Source organism: Carassius auratus, chromosome 11 (genome assembly GCF_003368295.1).
Source record: "Carassius auratus strain Wakin chromosome 11, ASM336829v1, whole genome shotgun sequence".
Taxonomy (NCBI): domain Eukaryota; kingdom Metazoa; phylum Chordata; class Actinopteri; order Cypriniformes; family Cyprinidae; genus Carassius; species Carassius auratus.
In genome coordinates this window covers 8643205-8659658 of record NC_039253.1, presented here as the reverse complement: position 1 = coordinate 8659658, position 16454 = coordinate 8643205, and the positions used below count along the sequence as shown (strand labels likewise).

The following is a 16454-nucleotide window of genomic DNA, read 5'->3' as shown; positions in this document are numbered from 1 at the left end:
TGTATTTACACAGACTGAGGTGCAAAAAAATGCATTTCAAATGCATAAATAATTTTATAAGATTAATGTTTTAAATAATACATTTTGAACATACAAATAAGAAATTTTGGTGAAACGCAATGACACTTTAATTATGAAACCTAACCACCAGTAGGTGGCGGCAAAAGAGTAATTTAGTCATTGATTCAACTGATTCGTTCAAATGGCTGATTCATTCAGAAACAAGGCAAGTGGCTCTCTATGAATGGGTTATTATATATATATATATATATATATATATATATATATATATATATATATATATATATATACCTTTATATATTTTGTAAACTTACTTTTGAGATTTTTTAAAGAATCTTATATTGTTTGCATTGCTAGAGGGTTTAGCATTAATTCAACTGACAGCAATGAGGTCACTGTAATATTTGCATAATTACAATCGGTATCTATTATATATGTTTTTGCATACTGAATTGTAATTTGCATTTTTTTCCCTCTTGTATCATTTTAACCATAGATTTGAAAACTTTAAATACAGTGTTATGATGTGTGGCATTTCATTTATGCAGAAATGCACAACCCAAATCCAATCTTTTATACGATAGGCTATTTGACTTCACAACTAGGCCTACTATATTAGGTACTGCTTAGCATTTAATATGCAAATCTAGTCATGACTCAAATAAGCTCTTATGAGCCATCTTTCACTCCAGTGATTTGTTTAAGGAGAACACAACATGGTTTCTCAGCTCGAATAATGACATTCTTAAGTGCTCTGCTGTTTGCTCACCCCACCCATAAGTCTTTAGGACTGCAGTCATGCTGAAATAAGTGGGATGCATTGTACAGGGCAAAGTCAACTGACAAACTTGTGTCCTGTGTTTTTATGGTGTGCATGTCTAAGGCCCTGTGGGATAAGTGACAGCTGCAGGGAACAGTAAGGCTGGGGATTCCAGTGTCATCAGCTGAGACGAACAGATGTGAAGGGCTCCGATTCTAATAAAAGTGTTTTTCTTTCTAAACACTGTTGTGCTGTTTCGGTCACAACAGTTAAAGATGGTGTGCATCATTTTTTATTGGTAAAATCATTTCTTTTCAACCTTAATATAAAAAGACAACTATGTGTCTTGGTGACCATAAGAACCTCTTTTTGAATTATATGGACCTTTGAATGATAGTGTATTTGTTGCTTTTAGTTCTGATGTCTTATATCAGCTGTAGGACCCTCATCCTGTCTGTTATGAGATTCATGATTTCCTAACCAATGGGAAACTGTGTATTCTCTCTCATGATCTGTTAACAGTCCTCACGGAGAGGAAATAGGTCTGTGTGTGCAGTCGAAGACTTGGAGCTAAAAACACAAACAGTTGTGGAGAGGCTTATTGATTTCAGGAAGAAGAACGCCCATGTCCTTCCTCTGTTTCACCATCAGCACACAACGAACAGAAATATCACAACACTTATGATTATAATTAAAAGGTATTGCTTTGAAACATGTCCTATAATTACGAAGCATATTTAATTTCTACTTTATCTAAAAAATACACAGTAGATCAAATTTATCTTAAATGAATGTTCATTAACATTAACCATGTGCACCCTTTTCTTTAAACATTTCCAACGATCCCATAGCGCTCCATTGTTTTGCATTTATGTTAATTTGTATTTCCCTTATTACTTAGGCTATTTGAATAAATTGAATACATTTACTATTTGTTTGTTTTGACTTTTTTTTTATTCTGTTTTTCTCTGCACATTTCTAGTGATCATCTATTACTGTGGCCCTCTTCCTAAATCTCAAACACACCACGAGGCCAAAAGAGTCATTTACTGCGGACACATCTCTTAGGACAGCAGTCTCACTCTTCCTAAGAAAACCTGTGGTCATACAGCAGCTTACAGCAAGAGCAGCAGTCAGTGAGAAATGACAGGAATGTATCACTCTGCGAGAGGACAGATATTTCCGACAACACAGGGCCAAAACCATTTGGCAGTTCATAAAGAGGATGACTTGTTTTTGTCCTGCTAACAGTCAACAACTGAACCCGAAAGACACCCTTATTTTCTCTTGGATCTTGGTGTTGTGGGTGCTGGTTTAGTCAAATAATATTGTTTTCTGATTGTGCCTCTTTTGAAATAATATATATTAGAGATGTATGAATTTTTTGATATAACGTGCATCTGCATTTTTTTTACAGTAAAATAACATAATCAGACATTTTTTAAAATATTAAATATACTATTATTTTCACTCAGGCACACACACACACACACGCACACACTTTCCACAGCTTTCCAAAGCAATAGCGCCATCTCGTGATAGCTTATAAGTAACGCTACCCAAATATTTAAATGAACTGCATTTTGTCTGTTTCAGGTGCTACGCAGCTGTTTTTGTGAGTATGCGAGGAATGAGATGATTTTCCTGGTATAATTATTAATAGTATAAAGGATAAAACGTTGCAAAAAATGGCAGCTAAATATTTATAACTAACCTACTTTATATGGAAACAAGCAATATCAGCTGTGTTTTTGTCATTAGGCACGGTTTCGGGCTAAATGGGTTAGTTCGCATGTTTCTTGCCAGCCAAATAAAATACTTCCAATTTTCAAAGAAGCCAAAGCATCAAGCCTGAATAAGAATGTGACCAAGCAAGGCGTAGATGAAAACATAGACAGTAAAAGATGAAAACACGGTCTGGAGTACAGAATATATAATAGTGGAGCGGAGCGACAGAGATTCCTCCTTCTCCGGTCAAAGCGTTCCATTTCTTCTCTTTAGATCCATTCCAGGTTTTCCTTCTAATCAACAATTGCAAGTTGCTGAGTGGCGTGTTAATATCGAAGGCAGCGTTTTTTTTTATTAATTGTGAACTGGATTAGATCAAAAACATCATTTGAGATGGAATATATATAGCAAAAAAAAAAAAAATCATAATCATTCAAAACCTTCAATATTAAAATCACTGTGCTGTTTCTGTAGCAGCACCACAAAAACATTACAACATATAGCCAAGATCACAACAAAAGGTTTATTCAAGGATGAGATACAATTTCATAATATTTGTCTCTTTGTCGTGTCAACATGGTGTATGAAAATAATTTGTCCATTGAGTCCATTCAACGAATTAAAATCTGTGACTATTTACTATCGATGCACTACTACATCAAAACATTAATTTCTTAATTTAGTGTGATACTGACACCAAAATAGTCATAACAATACTACTAGTCACACTCCAGAAAATCTCATTTAAATAGTCAAGATCTGTTTCAATTGCACAGTATATATCACAGCACTCTTTGGACATGGTTTGAGGCAACAATTCAGTCATGGTTTACTGGACATTACAGATAACACCGGACAGACCCGTATAAACTTATAAAGGGTCTCATAATCCATTCTAACCTTGACATAAATATGGAAATGAATGAATGGTAATACAAATACTGAGACTTTTATCTTGTTCCCAAATTTGTTAATGTAACAAACAGCTTATGTTTCTCTCACAAAGCACTCCATTTTCTCAGAAACATGCAGTTAAAATCACTGTTGGAAAGTCAGAATATTCTTAAATACAGTTAAAATGTACATGATATAAAAAAGACCTGTCTGAATATCTGTCAGTGTTGATTTCAAATAACTAGCACTTGAATCAATAATCAGTGTTTGAATTTAAATGCCAGGTTGATATTTATATCTAAACTCTTAAAGAACCTAAATAAAAAACATAATACAGTTTTTGACACAATGAGTGTTTTCTCTGATCTGTAAGTACACATGCACACACAAACAAATTTTGTCATCCATCCCTCAAAAAACTGAGAGAAAACCTTCTAGAACTGACAAAAAGAGAGCACTATTGGAGGAGCAGCAAAATAACATACCTGCACACACCATATGTAGAAATGACATCAATATATGTATAAATCAAATACATATAAGAGCCATAGTATCATCCATCCAAACGCATATTTCCCCAAACCCCTTAAGTGCAAAAACAAAATCTCCCAGGCTACGTGTCTCTCATGCCATGTAAACTGATTATGGCTCTTTTAAAACATGGAGTGAGAAACCATATACTATATACCACCAGTAGAAATCTCACAGCAACGAATTAACCGATTAATGTGACAGACCAGAACTTGACCGGGGGTCCGTCTGAAGGCAGGGTTGAACTTTTGTAACGGTAAACCCGAGCTCGGTGTAGTGAAGAGAGATTGTAGGTCAGAGGTGAGGCGGGACGGTCTGTAGGGCGTCCTCAGCAGTACGGTGCACATTAACATTCTAGGAAGAGAACAGAAAATCAACAGAAAACTATTATATTTAAATGTTTTTTTTTTTAAACTGGTACTGACAAACTTGTTTTAAACAGTGCACACACACATACACACGTGTAAACCAATAAATCAGCATGGAGGTCAAAGGTCATGTGACCAAAGGTGAGGTGATATGATTAACTATCTCTCCATCTTAATACTGACCTTTGACTTCAGGTCAAAGTCCATTGACATAAATCACATCACTGCCTTTTCTCTCTGTAATATCTTCTTGTTTTTTTTTTGTCATGTTCATGTTACATCATTTATGGTTTGCAAATTTTGCAGTGTGGTGCAGTTATGTTTTACAAGCTGTTCTGTCTTTGCCCTTCAGTGACACAGCATTGTGGGTGAATGTAAAGAGAGACAGGATTTCACTATTCAAATACATTTTATTAGCAATGCAAATAGGCATTACAGTAGAGATTTCTCCTTCTCAGTTACCAGAAGAAGAGTTATACATCATAACATTCCTTAGTGTTTAAAAAGCTGAAAAGTGTACTATTGTTGTGTAAAAATTCTAAAATTACCTAAAATTTATTTCCAAGATAAGGCTCTGCTTCAACCAAATTTGACCATTGTTATATACATGCTACACATTCTATTAAGTGATGGATTATTACTTTTAAGAAATAATGTCATATTAACCAACCAAAACCCTATCAAATGTGGATATGCGTTAATATGTGCACTATAAATAAATATCACATGCTACTGGAGTGACTGGTGTTTTCATAGCAGCGGTTACATTCATGTGCAGCAGGGACTGAAAATCATCAGTGCGCATTTATGATAAAGTGCAATTTAGTACTGACACGTTGTCATAAAAAACAACAACAAAAAAGGTGTATTCCATACATAATCAGAGTTCTTCACTTCGGAGTTGTAATTCAAAATGCATTTACTGGGCTGTAAAAAATGTCTCCTGATTTTCGGGAATACAGTAGATGCTTTTAGGAATGGAAGCATGTCTACATTCCTAAGAAAGATAATGGTGTGTGAGAGAGAGAGAGAGAGAGAGCGGAATGGGGAATTGTCAGTGATGATCTGGCACTGTTAACAAAGCCTCTTCTGGCTGCCGTGACACATCTACGTTCTGTTTGAAGCAAACACAGGGAATGACGTCACACATTGATAGATGATGAGGGAAGTAGGTGACGACGATGTAACAGAACCACGAAAAACCTGCATCGATTCACACACGTCTCAAGATGACAACAAGACTGAAACAATGAGTGCTTACACTTTATTTTTATGTGTCACTGTTATGGTGTAATTACACATTTATGCACTGAGTATTATTCATTAATTACATGTACACTCCTTACTATATGGTTAGGGTTAGGATTAGGGTTACTTGCATGTAATTATGCATTATTTATTATTATTATAATAGTTAGTACATGTCATTTGTAACAAGGACACCTTAAAATAAAGTGTTCCCCAATTTTATATAATCAGTTTTAAAGACAGGGGGAAGAAAAATGAAAAAGCATCAGTACAGAGAAAATATGTGAACCCCCCAAAAAGGTGAATTGTTACATGATGTGATAATAATGCTAGTAACTAAAATCATCGGTGAGCCCAACACTACATCTTTCATGTGACAGCTGAGGCTCAGGAGACCTCAAAGCTTAATCACTTTACTATACAGAAGAGCTCTCAAGCATAACTACAGACTGACTGCACACTTTCCCTTAAGCCAAAACAGGTGGAGAGGCTTTTTAACTACCAGACTGACTGACACGCTCCGAGTCTGTGTGTTTGTGAGTCTTACCGATGGTCTGTCTCGGTGTGTGTTCACAGCATCCACGTTCAAACACACTGACTCCACCTTACAACCTGAAGACCCAGAAAGATTCACTATCAAGACCGGAATAGCGGTATTTGAAGAATAATGTCCAGGTTAGTTAACTTAGGGAAGGGTGTCTTACCATAGGCCATTGGTGTTAACTTCAATACTGTGTGTAGAGGGCATTTCAGGTAAGGCAGTTCTTCTGCAGGAAATTAAAAAAACACACCAAAAAAATAGATTTAGATTAGATTTTAAATGCATAAATCATCAGAGCAAGTGAACTGTGTTTTGAAAAGTTGCAAGCTCTTCATGGGTGGTGTCGTGGTGGTTATTACCTGCAGTCTTGTCCAGAAAGTAGGCCAGAAGGCATCTCATGACGGCTTGATGACAGATGACCAGAACGTTCTCCTGCCGCTCTAACTCCATGATCACAGGTTCCAGCCGCTGGACCAAGTCTTCATAAGACTGTGAGGAGAAGACTCGATTACGACACTGCTCCATGTGCTATACACTATATGTGATACTACACTGACCATTTGTACTTTTAAAACTTAATTTGTCATATATAACCCTTGAAGTGAAATGCAGAAAAGCTAGGAGGTGATTAAAATATTGAAAAGATACAATTATTACACATAATATATCATTATAGAATAGAAACGCTCAGAATACAAATAGAAGAAAATAAACTAATTGAAACAAAATAATGCAAAATGAAGATGAAGTACTAAATCTACTAAAATTAAGACAAATAAAAAATGTTTACTAATAAAATTACAAAAGCACATAAAGTTATAAAATCTTTAAATATATATATATATATATATATTTTTTTTACCAAATATTGAACATTATAAAAAAAAAAGAAGCTATTTATATAGTAAGTAGTTTGAGACCTACTATTAAACATCCCTGTTTTGATCATGCACAGTTTAAATTTTCCCAATAGTTCAAATCATATGCTCACAGAATCCTTTCTGGTAGAACTTCATTTTATACTCCTGTTCCACGTGTATACTATGTACTTACAGTAATTACAATAACTGGTTAATAATTAATTACTAACCCTTATCTTACACCTAAACCTAAACTTAACCAATATAGTTACTTTATCTTACCGAGTACATTCTTAGGTAAGTACACTGAATGAACAGGTACTGTAAAATAAAGTGCAACCACCTTTCTAATAACTAAAATTGACAAGCAGCTGAAATGCTCCAAACCGAAATGATAATGAATCAAAACTGATATAAGAATGATGCACAGTCCTAACACACGCACCTTTACGTACAGTACTGAAAAAGATGCATGCAAACTTAAACACGACGCAAGGACCTTGCACTCAGTCTTTATCTAATATAGTGAGAACATTGTGGTCCTTTAATGCTCTGTGAGTAAACAGGTTTGAGATACTGATCTAAATGAGAACTGCTTGCTCTGAAGAACGGACACACTCACGACCTGACAGATGAGAGGAGCAAATAGAAGTGAGTATGTGCGGGCTGAGGGTTATGGTGTGTGATGTGCTCGGTCAGAGTAATAACAGCTCGCGAAAACAAGTCAAATAACGTCAATTAGGCCTTTTTGGAACAATGTCAATGTCAATGCACACTTGTTTACTCCATTTCTGAGAATTTAGCTGGTGAGTAATCCTGAGGATAATGGCTAACAGAGCGCCTAGCAACCAGCAACATTTATGTGATGGTTGTTTAAGTGTAATAAAAGGTTTGGGACATAAAAGAGCACTAAATGATAAAAATATAATGAAATACATCTCGCTATCATGAGTAAGGCTATTAACCCTTGTGATATCAATTCAAATGAAAATCAACCGACTGAAAGAAAACTGATCTGATAGAAAAACGGACCTCTCCTTTGGGATAGCGATAGCGATATTTGTCCTGGTCTCGTAATGCAAACTCCAGTGGATATCTCTCCTGGATCTCCTCATACATGAGCTCCTCACAAACACCCTAAACACACACAGATTGAAGAGTCAAGTTACACAATATCCGTAAAATAAAGACAAAGCATGTTTAAGGTTCAGGAATAAGAGACTTACGGCATCAATCTCATTGAGAGCTTTCCACTGTTCGTACGTCACACCCACAGCTTCTGCCGTCTGTATGGTCCTCTTCATCTGACTCGTCCACACCTTCAAATCATGGATGTTCTGCGACTGGATAAACTGGCCCAAAGACTTCGCAAACTGAGACGGACAGTGAAAAAAAAAAACTGAGGTTTAAATGATTAACTAACACAAAAGAAACATAGATTCTTTGAAAAGGTTTAAGAAACCAGATCTGACCTGAAGCAGGACTTTTCAGGGAACTTGTCTCTGCATCAGTTCATTCTGTCCAAAACTAATTTTTAGTAGGGGTGCTCCGATCACGATCGGCCGATCGTTAATGCGCATCTCGTCAATAAAGCCGGTTCTCTAATCAGCGGTTAATTCCATCAGGTGCGTGATTTCACATAGAGCAGCTGTTACTACACAGAGCCATTGGAATTAACCGCTGATTAGAAAACCGGCTTTACTGAAGAGATGCGCATTAACGATCGGCCGATCGTGATCGGAGCACCCCTAATTTTTAACAATACAACTTTAAATTTAAGGTGGTACTGATTATAATAAGCAGATAACCATTGTTATGGCCGATAACAGCCGATACCGATAAATAATTTTAACGCCATTTAAAATTCACCATTCATTTCTGGACCAAGGGCATTTGAATCATAAAGGACTATAATATCTAATGCTTATCCTTATGTTCATTTTTCTACACTCCCATTAAAAGGTTTAATATTGTGAAATATAATTACACATTAAAATATATCTAGTTAAAATATCTAGTTTTCTATTGGAATATAATTTATTCCTGTGATGGCAAGGCATCATTACTAGTCTTTAGTGTAGAGTAGGGCTGTGCAATTAATCAAAATCGACATAAAATCGTGACTTGAGTGTGCGTAATTTCTAAATCGCTTTATAGCGATATTTTTCCGTGGCCTCGGCCTCCCACAGTATGTTAACTGAACCAATCAGGATGCAGCCCACCTAAGTGAAGCGCGAGAACAGAGCAGACTGGGCATATGCCAAACTCCAGGTTAACACACTGTGATGTGTAGCCTTTTTTTTTTTTTACGGAACAGAACGTTCACACTGCACGCGGTAAAAAGATGAGAACAGAAAACGTTAGAAATAGAAAGGTGCGAACAGATTTAATATGATCTGAGCACGCGCATCTGGTTTTTTTAAAAGAGCAAAGAAAATCTGCGTGCGAGCGGAAAGATTCGCGATCGCGCATGATTTTTATGTGCTTTCGCCTTACAATAATGCGCTCTCGTTGCTGCTTCTGAACCGCGTACATATAACTTACTGTATACGCACTGCAGACAGAGTACGTGTGAACCTTGGGCAATAAATATATTGGGCAAAACATATAACACCTGAGGCACCGCTACAGTGAGCTCTATGACCATTGCATGGCAATAAAATCAATAAAAAATAAATCCCTGAACACGGGTTTTATTTTTATTTTTTTATTATTATTATTTGCCATATGTCTAGACATTTTGTTTGACATCTTTACTTAGTGGTTATTTTGTTCATGCGGGGCTTTTCTTTTTATGTCCAGAAGCCTTCATTGGAGATGAGGTAAATGATGTTGTTAAATCCATGATTTATTAGGCTATCGATTTAATTTTGATCAAACTATGACGTTTATTATGGGGAAGTCGTGGCCTAATGGTTAGAGGGTTGGACTCCCAATCGAAGGGTTGTGAGTTCTAGTCTCGGGCCGGATGGAATTGTGGGTGTCTCTCTCCACCTTCAATACCACGATTTAGGTGCCCTTGAGCAAGGCACTGAACCCCCAACTGCTCCCCGGGCGCCGCAGCATAAATGGCTGCCCACTGCTCCGGGTGTGTGCTCACAGTGTGTGTGTGTGTGTTCACTGCTCTGTGTGTGTGCATTTCGGATGGGTTAAATGCAGAGCACAAATTCTGAGTATGGGTCACCATACTTGGCTGAATGTCACTTCACTTCACTTCACTATTTTTCAAATCCACTGGCCACAATTGAAAACCGAACACAGAAATATAAATGCAACCTATATAACAGGCAGGAAAACACATAAAGTAAAAATAAAAAAAGAAACGAAAGAAATGGCGCAGCAGTCAGAAGGACAGTGGGAACCTTTTCAAAAGTAATAAAAATAAAAAATCCGAACTTTTAAACAGTTGTATACAATAACATTAGAATCTTATTATGATACAATAATATTTTCTGTCCTGATTTTATATTAAAACTGTCAAGCCATTTTTGTGTTTGTTAGTTTCACTCAAACGGATCAGTCAATGCAAACAGACCTCCTTTCCCTTGGCCGAGAGCCCTGAGTCTCCACCGATACGACCTTTGATGTTCAGATCACTCTCTCCATGCCGGCACAAGTAGATGGAGCGGGGCGTGATGTGGATATTCATGAGGTAGTACACTATTCGGCTCTGTATGTGGTCCTGGACCCGGTTCACCAGGTACCGCCGCCCCACATCAATGATCTTAATAAACGAAAGGTCCCTGTACACACCAAAAAAACAGTGTGAGATTCATAGATTGATAGATTTGGATTCAGCAGCACCGACATGGCATTTACCGGTCCAGTTCCTCATCCAGTGGCTGATAAGAGTTCTCATAACATTTGATCCTCTTCATAAAGTCTGCGACGGCCTCTTCTGTGTTACAGTGCGTGTAGTCTGGACTGCCGGACTTGACTTGCTGAACACCAAGACCACAAATTTAGTCGAAAAAACGACGTAAGATAAAGGTATTGAAGATATTCAGCAGATCTGAGACTTACCACAATGTTCTCTGCAATAACATCTGGGTCTTCACACACAGATTCCACAAAGAAAACCTGAGGGGTGTGAAAAGAGTGCGTTAAAAGAGCGAACAGATGAGGAACACAGCTTAGATGAATGATCCCATATCCAGCACCTTGAAACCATTCCGCTCGGCAAATCTGAGGATCGTCTCCCTCCTTTCTCTTGTTGTGTTTGTGGCATCAAAAACCTAAAGATTTTAAAGGAGAATGGTTACATGCATACAAAAAGGAACTGTTACACTGCAACTGAATATAAGATTATATATTCTATACGCGTGTTGTTTTTCTTACCGCCACCTGGCCGCCTTCTTCTGTGAGGAACTGCCGTACATCATTGAGAGCTGCCAACGCACACTGCCTAGAAAACACAAGAAATCACATGAGCTTCTAAGCAGTTTTAGATTTTTTCTTTTAAACTAGCAGTTTCATTTCACATTTTGAATGGTTGCCGCTTATAAAAATCAATGTCTTACTTCCTGATTTTAAGCCCCTCTTCATTGTCTGGCCGAAAGAACTCAAAGGATTTATAGATCTTCACACATTCACGTCTGTACTGCCCAACGTTAAACTCTGCGAAGTTAAAACACCAAGACAGGCCAATTTCAGCATGAGCAAAACATCTGTAACAACAAAATCATGTCCAGCATTTCAAGTCACAAATATTTTACATTTTATGCATTTTACCTTTTGTTGGAACATCAATCCAGTTGAGGTAGCGTGTCAGTTTCTTGGAGATGTATGTCTTTCCTCTGGCTGGTAGGCCAACAGTTACTATAAGTGTGGGGCAGTTGGTCATGCATACTGAAAGACAAAAAACAGAGATGTTTAACAATAATATTCTTTCTATATACTGCAGGTGAACTGTCGATTATCACATCGCATGGTGTAAAGAACGGAAATGTTTTAATCTATGTGCAGTTAAGGTGACCCTTTTTATTGCTTTAATAAAGTCTGTGAGTTGTCATTGTAGAGCATAAGTCATTTCGGTATCTCTTCATCAAACCGCATATTATCATATCAACTTCCATATAATCCTGCAATTTAAAAAGAGGTGAAAATGATATGGTGTTTCTGATCTGTACACAAAAATACTTAAAAAAAAAAAAAAAAAAAACTTTTTAGAGGCAAAACATTTCTTTAACAAATCAAGAACAGAGCAATTTTACAAAAGCATTATTTGGCTGCTGAAATATTTTAGAGACAGCATAACAGAGATAATGTAGAGCTTAAAAATTCCATCATATTTACAGTTTTTCCATAATCATGGGAATGCTTATATATATATATATATATATATATATATATATATATATATATATATATATATATTAAACTATATATTTTTATTATTAATAAATAATAAATAAATAATATTATACTTTTTTTATAGTTTATTTTAATATTTAAACAATTTAAATTGTTATTACTGAACCCTTTAGAGGCTACTAATATAAATATAACTCGTAATCATTCATTTTAATTCATATTAAATGTAGTCTATTTGACACGTTTGATAAAAAAATATAAAATGCAATTAACAAACCGCTTCTAGAATGATTTAAGTCCAGCTCAAACCCTCGTTAAATTGTATCATCATATAATCATTGCATCAGAAAGCCTCTTTAACCCGCATCTGACTGCAGCTTCAGTGTCCGGTTGTCATCCTTTCATCCACACTCACCCTTCCTTTGACTGATGTGTCTGTCTGGAAGGCCGTTAGTGGAGGATGGCACCCAGATTTTCTTTAAAGGATTCTGTGTGAGCTCTCGGGTTAGACTATCCTTTGTTACATTCATTATATCCGTCGTCTCTCCACACAAGCGTCCATAACAATCAGTGCGCACTAAAGACAGCGCTGAACTGATAGACAACAACACTACCGTAACAGCAGCGGAAGATGCGCACTCCTTACACTTTACCGTAATACCTGGTGTATTTTTACATAGTGACTGATTAACACAGACGAATATACGGTGATTAGGACATACATAATGATACAAAAATAAGTGTTTGAGCGGCTTGGTCTATACAACAGTCTAAATTATAATATATACTATTTCAAACATAACTGGTGTAAAGTTTTTTTTTTGTCTTGTTATTTTAGATGAATAAATAATAGTCGTTCAAGGTTGCTGCATCTCCAAAGATTTGTTTTTTTTTTTGGTAAGTTTTTTTTTTGTCATTATTCAATTATTGTAAGAGAACAAATGTCTCAAAAAAAAAAAAAAAAAAAAAAAAAAGGCCTGAGGTTGTATGATTATTTGGCTTACTTTATACAAACTCTTAAAGATTTTGCATGTGTACCAAAACCAGAAGCTGGATATTAGTATAATTACAGTATAATATAAATGTAATAAAAGGCCAATGGTGGTGGATGAGGAGGTACCCCCTGACAATGTGAAGTGCTTTGAGTGCTTCGAAAAACACTATATAAATATACAGAATTATTATTATTATTATTATTATTAATTACAACAACATATTTTCCCAGCAAGGTTTTGCACTAGAAATTGATGCATCACATATGATACAGCAGGTTTTGTGGGGTTAAAGTTACTCTATTGTTTCTAAAACATTGTAGTACTGGACATTTTATATATTATTATTTTTGTATTATTTGAATACTTTAGTATTTATTTTGAATCGATTATACTACATTTTAAACACGTGTTTGAGACTTGGATTCTAAATTAAATTAAGTGTACAATTAAACTGTTCAAACAAATCAATACTGGCCACACCAATCCTGGACATCTTCAATACCTGCAAGTTGTAACTTGGACAGTCTGATTTTACCAGATGTGGTACTGTGAGTCACTGCTCTCTATCTCGTTAAACCTGTTTTAACAATAACATTTGGATTTACAGAGAACACTTTTAATAAAACCGTAACAAAATACAAAAGAACGCCAATTAGGTCAAAGTTCACCTTTAAAACGAGCAGTGTAACAGATCATAGACCCCGCCTAAACTTAAACATTACAACAGTGCACTTAAAGAAAACAATGTTATTGCAGACAGTTATAATAAAACACTTTATAAGGATAAAAAAAATGGCAGAATCTTTTCTTTCTTACATTTTCGAAGTGAAAGCGAAGCCAAAGACATGATGCACATATCACACGTCAACCACTAGATGGCAAGAAAGAGATATTTTCATGGCTAGAGACCCTGTGGATTGTGGGTAGGGGATTTGACTTGAGCTTGATAATAACAGTGATATGTGAGAAACAGCGTATATTAATATAAGTGTACAGCCTGCACTAATATAGGGTTCAAATATCCTCCAAGGTTATGAGGCTACACAATGTTAGATTGCTTTTTACAGCAAATCTAAACATCTACATCTTAAATTAAGGGCAATTACACATTTGCCAAATGTATTCTACTTAACTGCAACATTTGTTCTCCTGAAATCCTAAACATTTCTGATTAATGTCCTTATTTAATGAAAAAATTAAAAGTAAATCTTGCAACTGAGATTGAGATGTTGTACATGAGGAACTAGTAAACCACAGAACCTCGATCATCATACATTCATTCTAGATTTTTATCAAATCACAGTTAGTCATTTTGAACTCATTACTCAGCATTCAGATTTCCAAAGAAAACTAGGTCTGGTGTGGCTAAGTGGGAAAATGGGTGTGGAATACGCTGATATCATTCTACAAACAATTCATAATCCTATCTGGAAAATACTGCTCATCTTGTCTCATATTGGTATACAACATTTGATAAATTGTCATAAAATCACTGATATTAAATTATACTGGTTTTAGTACTACTATAAAACTGTCATTCTCATCACAATGTGCATTTATGGGGTACAAAACTACAGCCATCTAATTACCAGCCCAGATTGTTAGCAATTACTACTCACCAACCTCCTTATTTTCCCGTCATTTAAACAAATCTGGAGGAGAAGAAGAAGAAACAACGCAATCTCTCCGATTCTTGTCTTCTTTCTCTAGGTCATATATTCTATTTTTACAACCTGACAAGCTGCAGTTTACCTCCATATCAGTGATCCAACAAACATGGCCATGATTTGACCTCAACTCCTCAAACACTCCTGTACTGCATGAATGACATGCACAACACAAACAATACTGAGAAATGACATAAAACGATTCACAACACAGTTAAAATCGACCACATAAACCCCCTGTGCATTTCAGTGCATGCAGTACATCACCCCAAACACTGTGCTGATTTAATTCATTCAGTGCATTACACCGAACTCAGCGTTAGAACACATGCATGGTTTACAGCAATGTATAAGCATATATGCGAGTGTATTATTAACAGGCCATATGTATAATGAACGGTTCAAATAAACGGCTCGTGGACTCTTGAGTCCAAGGCACACGCGCCTACGTGACAGTTTTGTTTACTTCTTCCTCCTCGCGCACAAAACACCAGCTGCTAGCGCCAGAGAACAGCCATAACCTCGTGCTCCTTACCCCTCTTATCCAGATTCGGTGTGTTTTTGGACCGGTCGGCGCCCCTCATTGTCCTCGTTTTGTGTGTTAGTGCTTTATTTTGACGCTCGAGTCTTGAGGTAAGGAAGAAGTATGTGAAAACACGAGCGCACACGCCCACTGATTGACAGGTGGCGCAGCCAATCGCTGCGAGGCAGTGGCGTGGTGGACACACCCACCCATCATTAGAAGGAATCGGGGGAAAGTTTGTGTTGATATTGTTGCGCAGTGTTATGCAATGCTTTATGTTCCACAGGAATGTGTCACAGTGTTATCAATGACTGCGCTCGCCTCTTAGTTGGCAGGTTTAAAGAAAATGAATGGGATTTTTGAACACGCCCAAAAAATTATTTAATCTTATATATATATATATATATATATATATATATATATATATATATATATATATATATATATATATATATATATATATATATATATATATATATATATATTAGACACACACACACACACACACACACACACAGACACACACGCATTTGTCTAGTAGCCTATTGCATATATAATATACTATGTATAAACTATATATAATAATTATTTATTTTATGCTTTTTTGGTGAAACAAAAAAAATATAATCTGGAATTACAATAGTATGTTTTGGATAAAAACGATATGAGTAATTTTAAAAAAAATATTTTGGGAAAATAAAATACTTAAATAGAAAATAGGAAATAGGTCATTTAAATGAAATTATAATATGTGTTTTTTATATTTCTTCTTCTTTTTTATTTTTCAATTATACATAGACATACATACATACATATTTATATTATATTCTTAGGCCTAAACCATCTAGGCCGAAGTGTCATGTGTTATAGCCCTAGGTATTTGAAGATTTCAAATAAAATATAAAATAAAATTCACATGCTTTTAAAAGGAATTTCACCTTTTAAATGTGGAGAATCTTTTGATACCTAATTTAATCAGGCCTACATTGCAGACTCGTGTAGGAG

General features: G+C 35.8%; 1 protein-coding gene across 3 annotated transcripts; it reads right to left on the bottom strand.

Moving 5' to 3' along the window:
• Positions 1 to 3018: 3018 nt before the first annotated feature.
• Positions 3019 to 15613, bottom strand: LOC113110934 (6-phosphofructo-2-kinase/fructose-2,6-bisphosphatase 4-like). 3 transcript variants are annotated; one of them, XM_026275226.1, is made up of 14 exons: positions 15462 to 15613; positions 11683 to 11799; positions 11472 to 11568; positions 11290 to 11356; positions 11112 to 11186; positions 10975 to 11031; positions 10771 to 10892; positions 10487 to 10694; positions 8178 to 8324; positions 7984 to 8088; positions 6451 to 6580; positions 6255 to 6317; positions 6098 to 6162; positions 3019 to 4288 (listed from the first exon to the last, which is right to left on the bottom strand). In XM_026275226.1, the coding sequence occupies exons 1-14, from the start codon at positions 15508 to 15510 to the stop codon at positions 4229 to 4231; spliced, it is 1362 nt and encodes a 453-aa protein (XP_026131011.1). In that variant the 5' UTR covers positions 15511 to 15613; the 3' UTR covers positions 3019 to 4228. The 3 variants fall into 3 exon arrangements, with proteins under 3 accessions (XP_026131011.1, XP_026131009.1, XP_026131010.1); XM_026275224.1 differs by lacking the exon at positions 15462 to 15613 and adding an exon at positions 12680 to 13171; XM_026275225.1 differs by lacking the exons at positions 3019 to 4288; positions 15462 to 15613 and adding exons at positions 4523 to 5416; positions 12680 to 13173.
• Positions 15614 to 16454: the final 841 nt, after the last annotated feature.